Source organism: Petromyzon marinus, chromosome 16 (assembly GCF_048934315.1).
Source record: "Petromyzon marinus isolate PM22_M1 ecotype Great Lakes invasive population chromosome 16, UKy_Petmar_22M1.pri1.0, whole genome shotgun sequence".
Taxonomy (NCBI): domain Eukaryota; kingdom Metazoa; phylum Chordata; class Hyperoartia; order Petromyzontiformes; family Petromyzontidae; genus Petromyzon; species Petromyzon marinus.
Genome location: NC_133682.1, coordinates 1,374,857 through 1,394,019, shown reverse-complemented (window position 1 = coordinate 1,394,019; position 19,163 = coordinate 1,374,857). Strand labels below are relative to the sequence as shown.

At 54.3% G+C, this 19,163-nt stretch overlaps 1 protein-coding gene across 1 annotated transcript in view; it reads right to left on the bottom strand.

The window, feature by feature from the left end:
* Positions 1 to 577: 577 nt before the first annotated feature.
* LOC116943022 (uncharacterized) overlaps positions 578 to 19,163 on the bottom strand; it is a 37,535-nt gene continuing 18,949 nt past the window's right edge. Inside the window, exons 9-18 of the mRNA XM_032955620.2 lie at positions 9,029 to 9,062; positions 8,276 to 8,362; positions 6,463 to 6,555; positions 5,957 to 6,070; positions 5,269 to 5,421; positions 4,582 to 4,707; positions 3,881 to 4,009; positions 3,652 to 3,728; positions 3,112 to 3,223; positions 578 to 2,861 (exon numbers count right to left, since the gene is read on the bottom strand). Coding sequence (XP_032811511.2) covers positions 2,802 to 2,861; positions 3,112 to 3,223; positions 3,652 to 3,728; positions 3,881 to 4,009; positions 4,582 to 4,707; positions 5,269 to 5,421; positions 5,957 to 6,070; positions 6,463 to 6,555; positions 8,276 to 8,362; positions 9,029 to 9,062 — 985 coding nt within the window. The 3' untranslated portion in view covers positions 578 to 2,801. The remainder of the gene's footprint in view (positions 2,862 to 3,111; positions 3,224 to 3,651; positions 3,729 to 3,880; positions 4,010 to 4,581; positions 4,708 to 5,268; positions 5,422 to 5,956; positions 6,071 to 6,462; positions 6,556 to 8,275; positions 8,363 to 9,028; positions 9,063 to 19,163) is intronic.

Below are 19,163 nucleotides of genomic sequence, written 5' to 3'. Positions count from 1 at the left end.
CCATTCGCCACTAAGTGACGGTGACGTCACTACTGCGCTCGTGCCAGGCTAAGTGCACCTTGAGGCCACGTGCAGTGTCGAAGGCTCTCTCACACACGAGGGCAGCCCACATACACTCATCTCACACAGATTCCATCCTGCTGTAGAGGCGTACAACCGTGCCGTTACGCTAGCATTCCTACAAGATGCCCCGTATAGCCGAAACAGTTTGTTGGGGGTAAGTGCTGTTAGCTAGCACGTATGAAGGCCGGTACGGTACACGAGGGGGTGATGTGGCCAGCACTACGCCCGGTCGACTTTATTTCTCCCCAATGCTGATGTTTAATCCACACATCGCACAAAGAACTCATTTAAGCCTGTGCCAACCTAGAGGAGGCCCAGGACCGGTTCAAATATTCGCCACTATTATTATTGGTCGGATCACCGGCTTCGTAGCACAACGCACTCACCACTGCACCACCGCTCCCCATAGATCACAGACATACATTTACAAAATATACACACACACGAACACACTCGGTTTCACACTGCACACGTCTCAGCTTGCACACGCTAGAGATAGAGACAGAGACCCGGGTTTCGCCCGATAATCATGTTTTTTTTATTTCTACGAGCAAAGCGCACACGTGACTTTGGACTTGACCGTCCGTCCCTCCACCCCGCTCGCCAGCCAGCCAGCCAGCCAAACTTTTTTTTGGAAAAAAAAAATCTAGTATGAAGAGCAGTCAGTGCATTCTACAATGCCTACTTGCAGCAGTGCAAAGCCCCAGAAGCAAGCTCCGACGCGGAGAGCCGAGTCCGTGACTCCCGTGCCCACACGAGGGGCCGCCAGTGTGTGGACCCCACCCGTCAACTTGTGCGGCACCCCCCCCCGCCTCGCAATGAGTGAAGCTCGCGCCGCAGCGCCAATTAGCCAGCCTGTGTCACCCGTCGATAAAGTGGAATCTATCGATACAATTGCAATCAAATAAATAAATACAGAGAGATTACAAATAGCGTGGGAGAGCCGTTGGCAAAGCTGATCGGAGAGATGTCGAAGCATCATCATCAGTCATCATCATCATATATCATCAGCATATATATCGATCATCAGCCATTGTCTATCCACTTCTGGATGAACACGTGCTCATGCACCTGTGCATTAAAAGAAAACGTGGACACGTGATTTTTTTATGTTTACATATGAACAATCTTCAGTGTGCGCGGTTGCGTACGGTTTGGTGTGTGGTTAAGTGTGTGGTTAAGCGTGTGCGTGCTTGTGTGTGATTGTGTGTGTTTATGGGTGATTGTAACTGTGTCCGTGTATAGTGTGGTTGTGTGCCTGTGAGTGGTCGAGATCGTGTGCGTGGTTGTGTGATTGTGTGTGTTTATGGGTGATTGTAACTGTGTCCGTGTATAGTGTGGTTGTGTGCCTGTGAGTGGTCGAGATCGTGTGCGTGCTTGTGTGTGATTGTGTGTGTTTATGGGTGATTGTAACTGTGTCCGTGTATAGTGTGGTTGTGTGCCTGTGAGTGGTCGAGATCGTGTGCGTGGTTGAGAGTGAGTGTGATGGTGTGTATAAGTGTGTGTGTTGTTAAGTCCTTGCTAACAGGACCTGAACCAACATTGTTAATAGCTATACGGGAGATCTTTGTCCGTGTGGTTGAGCGAGTGTGTGGGGTGGGTGGCCAACACCATGCTTTCATTGGTGCTCGCAAACAGCACTTGCTCCAACAGTCTGCTAAAGGCTATATGGGGGATCTTCGTCTTTGTATGTATGCATGGGTGTGTGTTCTTTTTAAAGGCCGGGCGTGGTTCACGCTGGCTATCCACCCCCTCGTTTGCCGTCCCGGCCTTCATACATGCACGCCAACATCACTTGCCTCAACGGTCTGTGAAAGCTATCCGGGGAATCTTTGCCTTTGCTCCTTTGAACTCTGTCGCGAGTCGGCCTCCGCCTCGCTCGGGAATTCGCCCAGGATTGCACCCGGGGGGGAAAACTGATTTCTCTTGCAAGCAGAGGCACGAGGCAGCGCGCGTACTTTACACCTGTGTCAAGCGCACACCTGTCAGGACACCCACCCCAGTCTCGCGTTACACACTCGCAGCGGCCGCCGTTAGCGAGCGCCTATTGAGGGCCGGGGTGGGCAACAGCCAACCAGCCCTCTGTGCTCGTCTCCCCAGCACCGGACACTCATTTCAGGCTGAGTCGATCTAGGAGAGGGCCCAAGATCGGGTTTTACATAAAACTAGTCACAACATACACACGCACCGTCTCGATCTCTTTGACGTAAAAAAGAAACCAAGACAAATATTACCCCTTAATAGCCTTTACAGACCGTTGGGACAAGTGCTTTTTTAGTGAGCACCTACGGAAGCCGGCCCGGTACACGAAGGGGGTGGCCAGCACCTCCCCCCGAACGCCTTTGTCTCCCCAATCTCGGGGAGGCCCAGGACCGGTTCAAATAATCGTCGCTGGTGGCCATGAGCGGGGAATCGAACTCGGTCCGTCGAGTTCAGAGCGTGGTGCGCTAATCACTACGCCACCGCTCCCCACTTTGATACACGCACCATCCATCACTTTGACATGCACACACTTCGGCTACAGCTCCCTATAACCCCCCACCGGGTCCCCTCCCCGTCCCCCCTCTATCCCCTCAATCCCCAGATCCCCGTCTCTCACTCGGTGCCTCTTGGAACATCAACACGAAGTGGCGGTCAGGGACGGGGGGGTGAGTGGGGGTCATATCAAGGCACAGGGAGTCTCGCGTTGCTTTGGTCCCCAAACAACCCGCGCCCTTGTCCCCCCGTTGGGGCCGCGGCTACACCAGGTCGATGTCCAGGTCGGCCGCGTCCTCCGAATTCACGCTTCGGATCTTGTACTGCGGGCAGACAGAGGAGGATGGCGTCATCGCGGCTCTGTTGGAGGTCGACAATCGCCGTCATTCGTGGCGGAGAGTCAAGGATGCAATGGATGGGAAAAGGGAGAGGGACGGGAGAGGGAAGGCCGGGACTGGCGTCTCCAGAACGGACAGGGAGGAGGGCACGACTCAAGATGAGCAGCAGCAGCAGCAAGAAATAAAGGTGCATTAGAGAGCGATCGAGCCCCCCCCCTCCCCCCCCCGCAATCACCTGCCGCTGCCCCTCACGCTCCAGCACCACGGTTTGCACTGAGCGCGTCGGGGGGGCTCCGTCCCCCTCGTAGCGCGGGAGCAGCTGCAGGATCGGATACCGCGCCTCCAGCCTGCGGAGAGAGGATGGGAGACATGGGGGAGCGGAGACACACGGGGACAGGGAGGAGAGACACGGGGACAGGGAGGAGATGGAGAGACACGGGGACAGGGAGGAGAGACACGGGGACAGGGAGGAGAGGGAGAGACACGGGGACAGGGAGGAGAGACAGGGGGACAGGGAGGAGAGGGAGAGACACGGAGACAGGGAGGAGACAGGGAGGAGACGGAGAGACACGGGGACAGGGAGAGACACGGGGGAGCCTTTGACACTTCACGTGGCCTCAAAGTGCACCTAGGCAATCGGTAGCAAATGGAGGCTGTTGGTTCTTGTGTGTATTTGTGTGTATCTGTGTGTGTGTGTCTGTATGTGTGTCTGTGTGTGTCTGTGTGTGTCTGTGTGTGTGGGTCTTTATCTGTGTGTCTGTGTGTTTGGGCTCACTTAGTGGTTGTGATGGTTCGTGTGATTGACTCCTTTCTCGTCAATGGACTTAGCTTCTGATTCAGCTCCATGTTTTGCTGGTAGAGCAAACACACACCCACACACAAAACGAAACATTCAATGTATGTCCTCTCGACTATCACCAAATGACCAATTTTCGTGGTCTCATTTTGTGCAGAAGGAGGCAGTGACGGCAACTCCCCCCCCCCCCCCCCCCATTGGATCTCACCGTTTTGAGAGTCTCCAGCAGGGTCTTGCTCTCTCCGAGTTGCTCGCGCTCACGCCCCGTCTGCTCCTGCAGGCCGCTGTACAGCTCGCCGAGCCGCCCGGCCTCCAGCTGGTACTCACACAGGCGCTTCTACACCCCGCACAGGGCACGCGCACAGAGCCCCCGTACAGTCTACACGGGCTGCTGGGGCAAGTGCTGTTCGCGAGTAGCAGCACCTGTGAAGTCCAGCACGGCGCACGAGGGGGTGGGTGGCCAGCGCCATGCCCAAACGCCTTTGGATCCCCATTGCCGATGTTTACACGCTGCATCAGGGTATTAATATTAAGGCTGAGTAGACCTAGGGGAGGCCCAGAACCGGTTCAAATAATCTTCATTGGTGTTGGCCGGGAGCGGGAATCGAACTGGGGCCCCTGGGTTCGTATCGCGGTGCGCCGATCACTGTGCCACCACTCCTCACGCACACCCGCGTACACGAACGAACACACCGGATAGTTCACACACGAGCATTTCACACGCGCGCATGAACACAACGGACCAACTCAACGTTGGTACACACACACACGTGGGCGAGCTCCATGGATCGTTAGATCGCAGGGCTCGTGAGAGATGACAACAACCTGTGGAGTCTTTTATCCAGCAGTGGATCGAACGTGGCCGATGATGGCCATGTGGACGACGATGATCTGTGTCCACGGACTCACCTTGAGACCTTCGATCTCGGAGGCGTGGTCGTCGCGCGCCTGGGCCAGGAGACGCTCGAACTTCTGCTTCAGGTCATCGACGCAGACGCGGGCTGCACGCTCCCCCGAGCCTCTACTCGCCACCAGCTGTGCCACAACATCAACAACAACATCGACAACAATATCCTTACATCAACAACATCAACAACATCGACAACATCGACAACATGGATTACATCAACAACAACAACCACAACATAAAGAATCTGGTGGTGATGTCACCTTTTCCCACCAAATGCATCCTCATTGTATGAAGAATCCATTCGTAAATTCATGTGGTGCGACGCGGTGTGACGTGGTGCGACGCGGTGTGACGTGGTGCGACGCGGTGCGACGCGGTGCGACGTGGTCTGACGCGGTGCGATGTGGTGCGACGTGGTGTGACGTGGTGTGACGTGGTGTGACACGGTGCGACGTGGTGTGACGTGGTGTGACGTGGTGCGACGTGGTGTGATGCGGTGTGACGTGGTGTGACACGGTGCGACGTGGTGTGACGCGGTGTGACGTGGTGCGACACGGGGGCGATGTGGTGCGATGTGGCGCGACGCGGTGCGACGCGGTGCGACGCGGCGCGACGCGGTGTGACGCGGTGCGACGCGGTGTGACGCGATGTGATGCGGTGTGACGCGGTGTGACGCGGTGCGGCACCTCGAGCTGGAGCGCCTCGTTGTGCCGCCGCAGCCTCGCCGCCTCCTCGTCCCGCTCCTGCAGTAGCTGCTCGTGCTGCGCCCGGCCTGAGCCGAGCTCCGCCAGCGCTGCGCGTAGCCCACGCAGCGTGGCCTGCGATGCGCAGCGCGACTTCTACTCGCGTGCGCGCGGCACACACGCACAGCACGTGCATAGCACGCACACACGCAGCACACAGCACACACGCAGCACGTACACACATAACACACAGCACACACTCAGCACACACTCAGCACACACTCAGCACACACTCAGCACACACTCAGCACACACTCAGCACACACACAGCACACACGCAGCACGTACACACATAACACACAGCACACACGCAGCACGTACACACATAACACACAGCACACACGCAGCACATTGTAGTGGGCTGGGGGGGGGGTTTATGGAAGGAAAACGGAGAACCCAAAGGAAATCCCATGCAGGACAAGAGGAGAAGATACAGACTCCACACAGACACGCAACAAGGCGTTGAGTAAATCTCACGGACAGAGCTCAGTGGAAGGACGTCCATGATCACCGACGTCTACGAGAGAGGACGTGGCTCACAAAGAGAGAGATGAGTTGGTGGCGATGTAGAGGGGGAGGCCAGTGTTCCTCGCGGGGAGGGTGGGGGAGGCAGTGGGGGGTGGGGGGGCACCTCGAGGTGCTGGTTCTCCGTGTAGAGAGCGAGCACCATCTCCGAGTACTGCTCCATCTGCTCGCCCGTGCTCCTCAGCTGCTCCTGCAGCTCCGCCTTGCGCCGCTCGGCTTTCTGCGCGGGGCGCGTGGGATGGACACAGAGAGTGATGCTCGAAGCGGCGTGCGGGACGCGGGGCAGCGACGGCACGCGGTGGCACGCGGTGGCACGCGGTGGCACTCACAGTTCTCCCACACGTCCACCCACCCATCAATCCATCCCTTCATTCACCCATATACATCGACCAATCCACCCGTTCATGCATCTACCTCATCCAACCAATCCAACACATCCACCCAGCCATCAACCTATCAAACAATCCATCCATGCACCCATCCATATCTCAATCCATCCAACCATCAATCAATTCATCCACCCACCCATCCAGCAATCCACGCACTACCGATCCCTTCATCCGTGCACCTATCCCGTTCACAAGATTCATAGATGCAGGCGTGCGGGCGCACCTGACATTCGCCCTGCGAGTTGATGATGGTGTCCTCCAGGCGCAAGAGCACGGCGCTGAACAGCGCGTGCGATCGCTCCAGGGACGACTCCAGCTGTGGGGGGGGGGGCAAGGGGGGGCGGGGTGTGTCACTTTGCTCATAGAGTCAGGCTAAAGCACCCACAGGGAGCCACGCGCCACCGGTGAGGGTTGCCACTGGCGATGAGCTCCGGAACACAGCTGGGGACTCGGCAATCTACGAGCAGGAGAAGAAGAGGCGGTCAGTCTGCCTGTGACTGCGCTGGCGCGGTTTGGTGCAGTGTCGATGTTCGGCGAGGTATTAACCATCGGGCATCTACCGCTGATGATGGCCCGATGCTTGCGCTTGTTATGGTGGAACAAGTGGATATGCTCCACTCGGCTCCTGCCCCGCGTGCCGTGCACGGGCTCACAACATTAAACTTACAATTGTAGCCGCCTGTTGCTTTATTGTAACGTCATACCAAAGTGAATTACTGTCTAGATTTGAAGCTTTCGTGACTGCAGGAATCCATACTCTTTGGTTATTTCGGTAAAGTCACGTATTGTATGTAAAATACACAAAGCAATTATTTTATACCTACGTCACTTTTACCGAAAGAACCAAAGGGTATGAATTACTGTCGTTCTTGTGATGACTGTTGTTGTTGTTGAGCAGCTGACAGGGATTGTGAATATCCTTGAGAAGAATCTTCCTAGAGGAGTGGCTTTAGGAGGATGGTCCCGGGAACCGAGGCAAGGTAGCCAGGGCCTAACCCTCCACCTCTTCATTCACTGGATGAATGAATCGTAAAATTAATGAATCAATCGTGGAAATAATTAATAAATTTTCCACTGCTTACTTCATTCACAACGAAATGAATAATCAAAATAATCAAGGGTTCAATCGCTCAACAAAGCAATTTACGAATCGGTCATAGCATGAAATTAATCACAACATGAATAAATAAGTCAATTATCAAAAGAATAAACGATTCAGACATCCAACGGGCGAATGAATAAAGAATAAAGCATAACACGAATTAATCAATGAATTAAATGATTTAATCAATCATCAAACGGAACGAATTATTCAAGCGTTCAACAACAAAGGAACGAATGAATCGTTTAAACCACGATTGAATCCGCGAATCAATGAACAAACTCCTGCACACATTCGTTACCGAAACGCGGACATCTTGGACGTTAGGACAACGTTCAAAACAAACCGCCCAGGCGGTTAAAGCAGCAGCAGCAGCAGTAGCATGAAAAAAACCATTAAGAGGAATGTGCCCCGGAGTGGCTGCGATCCGGTCAGCCAACACGGCCGCACCTGACTAATAATAATGATTATAATAATAATTAAAATTATCCTGCTGCTACTCACCGCCAGAGCCATCCCAACAGGACACGGCGAATCGGGGCGAACGCCCCGGGCCCTGCGCTTTTGGCAGGAGGAGGGGGGGGCGCTTTCGACGTCACGGTGTCAGATGTAATACTTCTGGTTTACTTTGAAGGAGTCGGGGTGGGGGGGCACACGGTGGGGTTTGCCCCGGGCACCGCACCTGACGACCGCTGATATAACCCCTCCAACGAAGACACAACAATAAGTCAGAGGTGATGAGTTCCTGCTGCTCAGATGCACCACAACGAGGCACTGCTTGCAGGTTCATCTCGTAGCGAGCGGAAATTCCACATTCTCAGGGCACTTTTGATTTTGCCACAAAGTTGTACAGGTAGAAGAGGCTTGGAAAGGCCTTCATCCAGCAGTGGATTGACCATGGCTGCTGCTGACGATGCTCATGATGATGCCTCACCTGTGAGAGACGGGAGAGGTGGTCTCGGCTGTCCTGGGAGAAGGCATCATCCTCATTCTCGTCGTCCACTCCGTTCTCCTCCTCCTCCTGCAAAGACAAAGATCCCCCGTATTGCCTCTAAGAGAGTGTTGGGGCAAGTGCAGTCATCGAGCATGGCACACGATTGTGTGGGTGGCCAGCACATCGCTCGCCCACCTCAGTGCTGATGTTTACACACCGTGCCATTTAAGGCCGAGTCGACCTATGGGAAGCCAGGGAACGGTTCAGATATTCGCCACTATCAACTGGTCGTGAGCCGGAATGCAACTCAGATCGCCGGGTTCGTATGGCAGTGCGTTAACCACTTCACTGCACTGCACACACACGCATCATCAACGACGTAAGACATGCAACCTCCCAACATTTCACTCAAGGCAGCGGCACCACAGGTTGTGTGCGTTCAAAGGGGACTCTGTGGCAATCGTCAGTTTACAATATTTGAAATGTAACCCTGGCAGGGACAGAAACCGCGTGCCCTTGGCACGAGTCCCGAGGAGTTCCAATCGGCGCGGATGATTCCGCAAGGCAAGTTGCTCACTGGGCGAGCCCCAGAAGAACCACAAAGCGCCCGGCAGCGCGTGGATCGTCGCTGCTCATTGCGAGAGTTCACCGGTGTTCTTTGCTTTTGAAAATCAAAGAGCGGTGAGCTCACCGCCCGCGCGGACGTGGGCGGACGTGGGAGTTCGCGTGGCGGAGCGAGGCGCTAACACTCACCCTCCTCGTGACGGTGAAGGTCTCACACCAGAACCTGACACGCGCACAAAGGGGGAAGGAGGGCGTCACAGTTAATAACCTGGCGCTCTTGATCTCTGTCACTCTCTTCCTCTCTCTTGATCTCTCTTTCGTCGTGGATAATTTCCCCGAGTGGAATGCGAGATACTTTTGTGCCCGAGCGAACATTCCCGGGCGTCTGGACGTGTGGGGCTGCACAATGGCGCGGGCGACTGGGAGCCGCGGCGCTCGGGTTACCGGGTCTGATGGTTGTGGACAGTGATGGTGGTGGCGGTGTTGAATCTTTTTTGGTGGCAACGATGATGGTGGTGGTTTTGGAGGTTTTTTTTGGTGATGATTACGGTGCTGGTGGTGGTGTTGATGGTGATGGCGATTGTTTTGCTGGTGATTCTGATTCTGTGATTATGGTGATCATGGTGGTGATGGTGGTGGCGACGTTGGTGTTGTTGATAATGGTGAAGGTGGTGGTTTTGGTGGTCATTATGATGTGAGAGTGGTGGCACAGCGGTTAGCGCACCGTACCATGAACCCCGAGTTCAATTCCCGGCCATGAATAGAAGCAGTGACGAGTGAGCTCGGAACCGGACATGCGTTCCATCCTGCCTGCACCAACCCGAACTGACCAGCGTGGTGAAGTATGGCCAAACGACGATCATGACTGACGCAGCATGGGGGAGGCCCTCAGCAGTACACTGACCAAGGTTTGTATTTTGAATACTTACCACTTGCATGTAACAAATGTAAACGATGTGTAGTACGTGAGATATTAATTAACATATTACACCCAGGCAATGCCACTACCCGTAATAATAATAACACGTCATGTTTTGTATTCATTTAAAGTTAAGGACTGCGAGCCAGCTCTTTCGCGAGCTCCACTCGCACCTCCGATGAGCACGGTTGGCGACGCACGGTGCGAAAGAAGTTCAACACACAACAACAACCGCCATTCGCCACTAAGTGGCGGTGACGTCACCACGACGCTTGTGCCAGGCTATGTGCACCTTGAGGCCACGTGAAGTGTCGAACGCCCACTGGCAGGAGGTCACGGGGCAGACCCAGGTGCCACGGGTTGACTGACTGAGACGACTGGCTGATGCACCACCTGTGCCCCTTACTGTGCCAACCTGCTGTGCTTTAGCCACCCGGCGCTCCGCTCGTTGTTGTGAGCGTCGCTCCACCCTCCGTTGTTGTTGGAGTGTGACTGCCTCCAACTGCCCAGTAGCAGCAGCAGCGTCCTTCACGAGCCTCCTCCACAGAGGCCAATCTTGACACCGCTGGTACCAGTCATCGGCAAGTCCACTCAGCTCCACGTCTTCCTGTACCACATCACTCCATCTCCTCTCTAGCCCGTGCCGCGCCCGTTTAGCCCCCTCGATCCGGCCGAACAAAAGCTGTTTCGTCATGCGGTGGCTGGGCATGCTGGCTACATGACCCAGCCAACACAGCCTTGCCTACTGGAGGAGCTCACCGATGGGACCTTGTCCAGATCTTTCAAGGATTTGTGAGCTCCTCACACAATCCAGCCTGGTTAAACCTAGGATGGATCGTAGGCAGGCCAGCCTAAATGTTTCTAACCGGCGAAGATGTTCCATTAGGGGGGTCCACGTTCCGCAAGCGTAGAGAAGGGAGGGAATGACCGTGGCCGAGAAGACCTGAAGCCTAGTGCGGAGCGACAGACCAGGTAGCTTCCACACAGCGTTACGCAACCGATGAAAAGATATTGCCACTCGACTGATTCGGAGTGAGACCTCTGCTGTTAAACTGGAGCCGGTCATAAGCACACTGCCCAGGTATGGGAAACTCTCCACTCTCTCCACAACTGCCCCATCACCGATTGGGAGTTGTGGCGGTGGGTTGTCCGATGATCGCTTTTTCTCAATCATCCTGAACGCCTCCTCTGTCAGCCAGGGTCTCTGGGGAGGTCCGGACCGTGTATCTAAAGCAGCCATTGCAGCTGCATGAGCCACAGTCCTAAACCTCGCCCATTTCCCCTCGACATCAGGAGTGGGGGACGACGCCAACCCCAGCCGCAAACGATGATGAAATTCTCGCTTGCAACTTTCATCAGCTAGATGAGACCATGCCACTGAGGGTTTGAATGAGGTCCTGGGTGTACACCCACCATCGGAGTGGAAGAATGGCAGGCGCATCTTACAGATCACAAGTCGATGGTCAGTGGGCAGATCAGCTACACGGTAGGTCCTGGTGTCAAGGACATGGCGCCCGCATCCGCTGTTCCGTCACTATGTTCTTGCTTGGACCCGGCATGCATCCATGATGTTGTGTGGATGCGCCAATGCCGGAACAGCGTGTTGGTAATTACAAGCCCATGGGCTGCACAAAATCTAGCAGCCTCCTGCCGTTGTTATTGAGCTGATCTGGCCCATGCCTTCCAATCACTCCAGACCAGGTGCCAGCATCATTACCACCTCGGGCATTGAAGTCACCCATCAAGATGACTCTATCCTGAGGGGCCCTTTAGCTAGCACCTGTGACAGGAGGTCATAAAAGGCATCTTACTCATTGGCCTTGCCTGCATCCCTCCATGGATGTTCGTCTTTGGTGGGGGCATAAGTAACCACGACCACGACTCCTCGCCTCTGGATGATGGAAAAGCGAGCCCAAAGTAGCCTGGGGCTTAGAGCTTCCCACACCGTAACCGCCATGCTCCCACACCCCCGTCATTCTTTTGTTCAGAATAAGAGCCACTCCCTGTTGTTTGGCAGTCTCCTGCCCCGAGAAGATGACTGTCCACCTTTCATGGTGGCAGGAGCCAGAGCCGGTCCACCGGACCTCCTAAATACCACAGAGATCCAGGCGGTACTGGTCCAGCTCACGACAGAGGAGTGGCAGCCTCTCCTCCGCAGTGAGCGTTCGAACATTCCACATGGCCACACTTAGTGGATATTTGTTGTTTCTGGAGGAGCCCCAAGGGTAACGATTCAGTCCCCTGGCTCCGCAAAATGGGGTTTGGCCAGGAGACGGCATAAATGCCTGTCCCCCCGGGGCCTCTGGCACAAGCTTATTAATTACATTTTTCATTCGTGGTTTAGTGGTAATTAATTGAAGGTGGAGGGGTTAACATCCCCTCGCACCCATCCAGAGCCCCCATTTGGCCGCTGTGGTGGTCACAGACGCCATGAGGGGAAGGGCGAATCGGAATTGGCCCTCCCCCCACAGCACTGCCCACCACAGCGTTGCCGTCTGGCACCACGAGGCGGTAGCGGGTTGTTTTTGCCACAAAGACAAAGACACATACACAGACACACAAAGATCAAAGACAAAGATCCCCCATATAGCCTTAACAGACTGTAGGGGCAAGTGCTGTTAGCGAGCACCTATGAAGGCCGGTAACGGTACACGAGGGGGTGGGTGGCCAGCACCACGCCCGACCGCCTTTGTCTCCCCAGTGGAAATGTTTACACACTGCACCAGGTACTCATTTGAGGCTGAGTCGACCTAGGGGAGGCCCGGGACTGGTTAAGATAAGCGTCACTGGTGTTGGCCGTGAGCGGGAATCGAACTCGTGTCGCCGGGTTCATAGCGCAGCGCGCTAACCGCTACACTATCGCTCCCCACACACACAAAGACAAAGACACACACATAGCCAAGTGATGAGAGTTTGGGAGACAGCGTGGATGTCAGTCACAAAAGACGCACAGGCCCAGACTCGCACTGGAATGCTCTCTGCGAGCGAGTGGGAGACAATAGGATCGTCGAGTAAGTCAGTCCGAGCTCTTGTTACCGCGCGCTCTTGTGAGCCCAGTCCATCAGGAACGCGCCGCACTGATCACACACACACAGACGGAGTGTGCGCTCTTTGTAATGACATCACCGCACGCTTCAAGGCTGTTACACAACGGGCTCAGACTCGAGGATGGACCGCGAACATCTTCAGCCGGTCACCCGCATGGGTCGAGAGGTCTCGGGGCCAGAGACGGTGCTGGCCGCATCGCCGCGCGAGGTTTGGGTGGCCGCGGCTCCAGCAGCTGGAGCAGCTGCTCCAGCTGTAGCAGCTGCAGCAGCTGTAGCAGCTGCAGCAGATGGAGCAGCTGCTACAGCTGCTCCAGCTGTAGCAGCGGCTCCAGCAACAGCTGCAGCTGTAGCCGCTGCTGGAGCCGCTGGTGGAGCCGCTGCAGCGACTCCCTCTGTTCACCCAGCAGTGTAAATGATAACACGAGTCCATCGGCAGGTCGCGTGTGGTGGGGTAAAGTGTGGGTACACCGACGCCTTCCGAGACGTCTGGCCATCGGGAAGGGGCAGACCCAAGGGCACTTGGAGGGGGGTCTCGAGCTCAAGCCGAGGCCCCTTCCGCCAGCAGTGGACGTGAGCACGCACTTTCAGGGGCCTGCGCCTTTTATTTTTACTTTCATTATTAACAACCCTGCGAGTCTTTGTTACCGATGAGACATCGACTAACAATCACCGTCAGCGATGACATCACCGCTGGGAGTTGGGAGGGGAGAGAGTGGGAGGAGGACGCAGGTCCCTCTCGCTCGGGGGAGCAGTGACGGTGACCTCAGCTCACTGGCATGAGCCCCCCCCCCCGCCACCGCCTCCCACTGGCCCACACCCCCAGGGTTTAATTGAGACGCACTAGCCCACGGCGATTATTGCGACAGGACGCCAACACGGAGGCACGGGACAGATCCGGTGTTGGCTTTGGGTGTCGCGTTAACAAGGCGACGAATCCATGCGGATGTCTCGCAGAGCAGGGAGACCCTCTGTGATGGAGAATGGCCCGCGCAAGCGGATTTCACGGAGCTACCTCTGAGATGCCTTCCGAACGACCCTCTGATTCGCATCACTTTCCCACCGGCCCTGCCACCGAGGGTAATGTTCGTCGCACGGCAGCCACACTGAGAGTCGTTTCAGCACCACCAGAGCTGGAATTTACCCAAAGTCAACGCCAGACTCACTTTACTGTGATGCGTTTTGTTTTGGTGCAGTCATCAATAGCGGTTAGCGCTAGGAAACCGTGTACCAGAGTTTGATTCGCGGCCATGGCGAACGTCAATGGAATGGAGAACTCCCCCAGCAATTGCGAGCGGACACCACTCAGAGCTCTACATGACGAGTTCACAACTCAACCCTGTCGTGCTGCCGCCGCCGCCTCCCTAACCACCTCGCACGAAGCCGAGCGGAGTATCGCGAATCTCTGCGTGATCCACCAATCCTCGCCACATAAAGCGAGAGACCACAGGCGCCGCGCGCTACCACGCCCTGTGTAGCTACAGTCACCACGAGTCCATCAAAACAACCATCATCATCATCAGCAAGGGCTCTCGGGCAGGTTAAATCGAGGATATAAATAAATAATGCGTATACTTTGCCAATCATCTCTGTCCGTCTGTCTCTTTTACTCTTTATAGTTGAAGAGGCAACCCACGGAATGCTGTGTTGAATCTCGTTGCCACGACAAAGGTTGGACGTCGCGGTCGCCCCAGGGAGTCAATCGCAGTCCCCTCCTCGTCATGTTTGACGGCCACCGCCACTGGGGGCTCGAACAGAGTCGTGGCTCCACATTAAAAGCGACAGCCCCCGGATTGTGCGCAGCAGAGAGGCACCTTCTAGCCGATCGCAACTCACGTGTGTGTGTGTACCTGGTCCCTGTGTGTCAACTATAGCACTGGGGAGACAAAGGCGGCCGGGACTTGGTGCTGGCCACCCACTGGCTCGTGTACCATGCCGTGTTTCACAGGCGTTCGCTCATAGCACTTGCCCCAACAGTCGGGCAAAGGATATGCAGTATGGGGAATTTTGTCTTAGTCTATTGTTAAGATGCTTTGCGTGTCTGTGTGTATTTATGTGTTTGTTTGTTGGGTGGGATTAAATGGTTGTGTTGGTGTGTGGGGAGCGGTGGCGCCGCGGTTAGCGCACTGTGGTACAAACCCGGCGGGCGACCTGAGCTCTATTCCCAACCACGGCTAACATCAGTGGCTCAGAGTGAAACATGAACCGGTCCTGAGCTCGATCCTCTTCACCAACCTGCACTGACCAGCGTGGTGAAGTATGGTCAAACGGCCTCCATGACCGATACGGCGTGGGGACGCCATTATCCTGTAGTGGATAGATCGTGGCCAATGTGATGATTCATTATTATCATGTGGAGTTTCTAGCACCATTGATTGTGGGATTGAAAACTAATTTCTTGAGAGCTGCTTTTTGTGTTTAGGTTGTTGCCCTTCCCCCACACGGTTGGCAACGTACGGTGCGAAAGAAGTTCAACATACCTACAAGTAGGATGAAGTCTGACCAGCGTGGAAGAGTAGGCCAAATACCCTCTTTCTAGATCTGCCTCGAGTGGAGGCCCTTCATCCAGCAGTGGCGAGAGCAAATCAAATGCAGGGCTGCTCCTTTACCAATACCCCCACCGCCTGCTGGCTGCAGACTGTCTGGTGGTGGTGGAAGAGGACGAGGGGTGGGCGTGGTGTGGATGCAGGAGGAGGTTGTGGACGAGGGTGTGAGTGAGGACACGCCGAGTTTACCCAATCGCCACTCCTCGCTCCCTCCACATCAACATTCTGATTACTGCAAACATCTTGATGGGTGGGCGGATACGCCGCATGCCCCCTGCAGTAACGCTTATAATATATTTGTATGGGAGACGTGGTCTAGGGACTTCTCGCCCACACCATAGATCCAGGTAGACACCAGGCTGTGACGTGTGCATTGCGCCGAGGTTACCTGGGGTGATGACGTCAAGGACGAGTGACGCTTCAGCCTAACCTGAGCCATAGCATTAACCCGGACATAGCATTACCTACCCCTGGCATAGCATTAACCCGGACATAGCATTACCTACCCCTGGCATAGCATTAACCCTGCCATAGCATTACCTACCCTGCCATAGCATTAACCCGGACATAGCATTACCTACCCCGCCATAGCATTAACCCTGCCATAGCATTACCTCCCCCGCCATAGCATTAACCCGGACATAGCATTACCTACCCCTGCCATAGCATTAACCCGGACATAGCATTAACCCCGCCATAGCATTACCTCCCCCCCCCCCCATAGTATTAACACGGACATAGCATTACCTACCCCTGCCGTAGCATTAACCCGGACATAGCATTAACTCCGCCATAGCATTACCTCCCCCGCCATAGCATTAACACGGACATAGCATTACCTACCCCTGCCGTAGCATTAACCCGGACATATCTTTACCTACCCCGCCATAGCATTAAACAGAACATAGCTTTACCTACCCCACCATAGCATTAACCCGGACATAGCATTACCTACCCCTGCCGTAGCATTAACCCGGACATAGCTTTACCTACCCCACCAAAGCAGTAACCCGGACATAGCTTTACCTACCCCTGCCGTAGCATTAACCCGGACATAGCTTTACCTACCCCTGCCGTAGCATTAACCTGGACATAGCTTTACCTACCCCTGCCGTAGCATTAACCCGGACATAGCATTACCTACGCCACCATAGCATTAACCCGGACATAGCTTTACCTACCCCTGCCGTAGCATTAACTCAAACAAAGGTGACGAAGTCTTTGCCGTTGCGTCACCGACATGTTTGGACCACGTTGTTTCCTCCCTGAACGTCGTAAAAATATGCTGGAGCAGAGAATTGCTGCTGGATACAACCACGTTTGGCAATGTGACTTGTAACGTTGTATCGATAGCTCCATTGTCACGTGCAAGTCTATTGAGGGGCTACTGTATGTGGTCTTGGTGTGGTCTGGGTCTGTTGTTGTTTTGCTGCCTTTCCCAAGCTTTCATTTAGTGGTGAAAACTCGTTTCGTGACGTTTTAACCTTTTCTATATTTTGCACTCCTATCGTTATTTTTCTTTTGTTTGTTGTTGTATTTGTTGTTGTTGTTGTGACTCGCTGAACCCCCCGCCCCCCCCCCCCCCCCTCTGAAAAAAGAGCTTCATAGCTAATCGGATTCCTCCTGCAGTCTAAATAAAGATTCTGATTATGATCTCCCTAATACTAGCATTAACCCTAGCATAGCCTTAACTTTCTAATAGTAACCTTAACATTAACCCTAGCATAGCCCTTAACTCTCTAATAGTAACCATAGCATTAACCCTAGCATAGCCTTAACCCTAGCATAGCCTTAACTCTAGCATAACCTTAACTCTCTAATATTAACCATAGCATTAACCCTAGCATAGCCTTAACTCTCTAATAGTAACCATAGCATTAACCCTAGCATAGCCCTTACCTCCATTTCCCTAACACTAGCCTTGGCAATCGTTGGCAAGCATGACTAATCCACTGCTGGATGAAGACCTCCCATGAGCATCTCTGTCGGTCTTGGGATGAAACAATTCACCCAGCCCGTGGACGCGAGCCGATTTCCTCGCTCCGTCTCCTCCCCGGTGGACTAGGGGAGCATTCCATCCGTTGCCTGCCACTCCGTCGTTATTGGGCGCCGTGGTGGTGAGATGCTCACTACCTCGCTTGGTATACAGGAGGTCGTGGGTTCCATCCCGAAACTGACACACGTGTGTTTGGAGTTTGCGTGCGTCTCTCCCCGTGGTCGCGTGGATTTTTCTGCTCTACTTTTCCCCACGTGATAAGCCGCTTCGTTAAGCTATCATTTGTGGCCAGGTCGCGTCTGAAATAGAGTTACATAGCTCAGTGGCACCTTACTCGGTCAAATAAAACGTAGTTTACGCTTCGGTTATTTCGGTAAAGTCACGTAGAAAGAAAATAAATTGAATGCTATTATTAAATGTATTTATTTTCTCCGTGACTTTACCGAAAGAACCAAATAGTAATTCCTGCAGCCACGAAAGCTCCAAATCAAGTTTAAAACATAACTTAGTTTGTTGCTCATTATTAACCATCGGGCACCGTGGCGTTTCCCACACAACAATTCATCTGACAGTCAACGCACGCGATGTCTTTCACCTGGACAGTATGTTCTCTACACTAGGAGTTGGCCGCTCTTTGCCTACAATTGTAATTCCAAGCATGCATCTCTTAATGGTATCAAATCATTGCCTCACCCTAACTACAGTCTTAACCCTGGAATAGCACGACTTCTTTTTCCCCCAAGCCTGACTATAGTGTTAACGCGAGCATAGTGTTACCTAACGCAACAATCATAACCATAGCCTTAACCCTAGCATATAGCAGTAACGTTTCTAAGCCCAGCCCTAACCCTAACACTTACTCGAACCCTATCCACAATAACCCCGAGCCTTAACCCTATAACTCAGACCCACAGTCCTAATTGTAATCCCTTGTTCTTCCACTAGCCCCTAAACCTCAAGTCTAACACTAACATAGACCACGACTATTGTCCAGACCCGAAGAATGTATTTCACCCCTGAAGTCTCAACCCATAATGATTGCGCACCGTGGCCACGACCGTGTAAGCCACTGCCCCCATCCCGTGCGACCCGGGTCCCTGGGGCGTGGGGCGGTGGGTTGTGGGCGCGGGGGATGGAGGGCGGTGTGGGGGCGGTGTGGGGGCGATGGGTTTCCCCACTTTTTCCCACATTCCCCAGGTGTGGCCGTTGAGTGTGGGTGTAAACACAATAATTTAGCCATTCAGGGTCCAATTAGCGCAATTAGGCGCGGGTGACGCCGGGAACGCGTGCAGTCTGTGATCGGCACCCCTCCCCCATCCCCCCTTCGCGTGATGCAAGTGTATGCGTGTGTGTGTCTGGGTATGCAGCTACGTTGGCATGTTCGTGTAGCCCGTATGCCCAAGCAGCTTCTGTTCGGCCGGATAGAGGGGGGCTAAACGGGCGCGGCACGGGCTAGAGAAGAGACGGGGTGATGTGGTACAGGAGGACGTGGAGCTGAGTGGACTTGCCGATGACTGGTACCAGCGGTGTCAAGATCCGCCTCTGTGGAGGAGGCTCGTGAAGGACGCTACTGGGCATTTGGAGGCAGTCGCCCTCCAACAACAACGGAGGGTGGAGGAACGACGCCCGACATATCGCCGGGCGGCTAAAACGCAGCAAGTTGGCACAGTCGGAAGCACAGGTGGTGCATCTCTGACAATAATATCAGTCAGTCATCCCATGGCACATGCATCTGTCCCCTGACCACTTGCCAGCAAGCCTTCGACACTTTTGGTGGCCTCAAATTGCACCTAGCGTGACAGGCACTGCGGTAATGTCA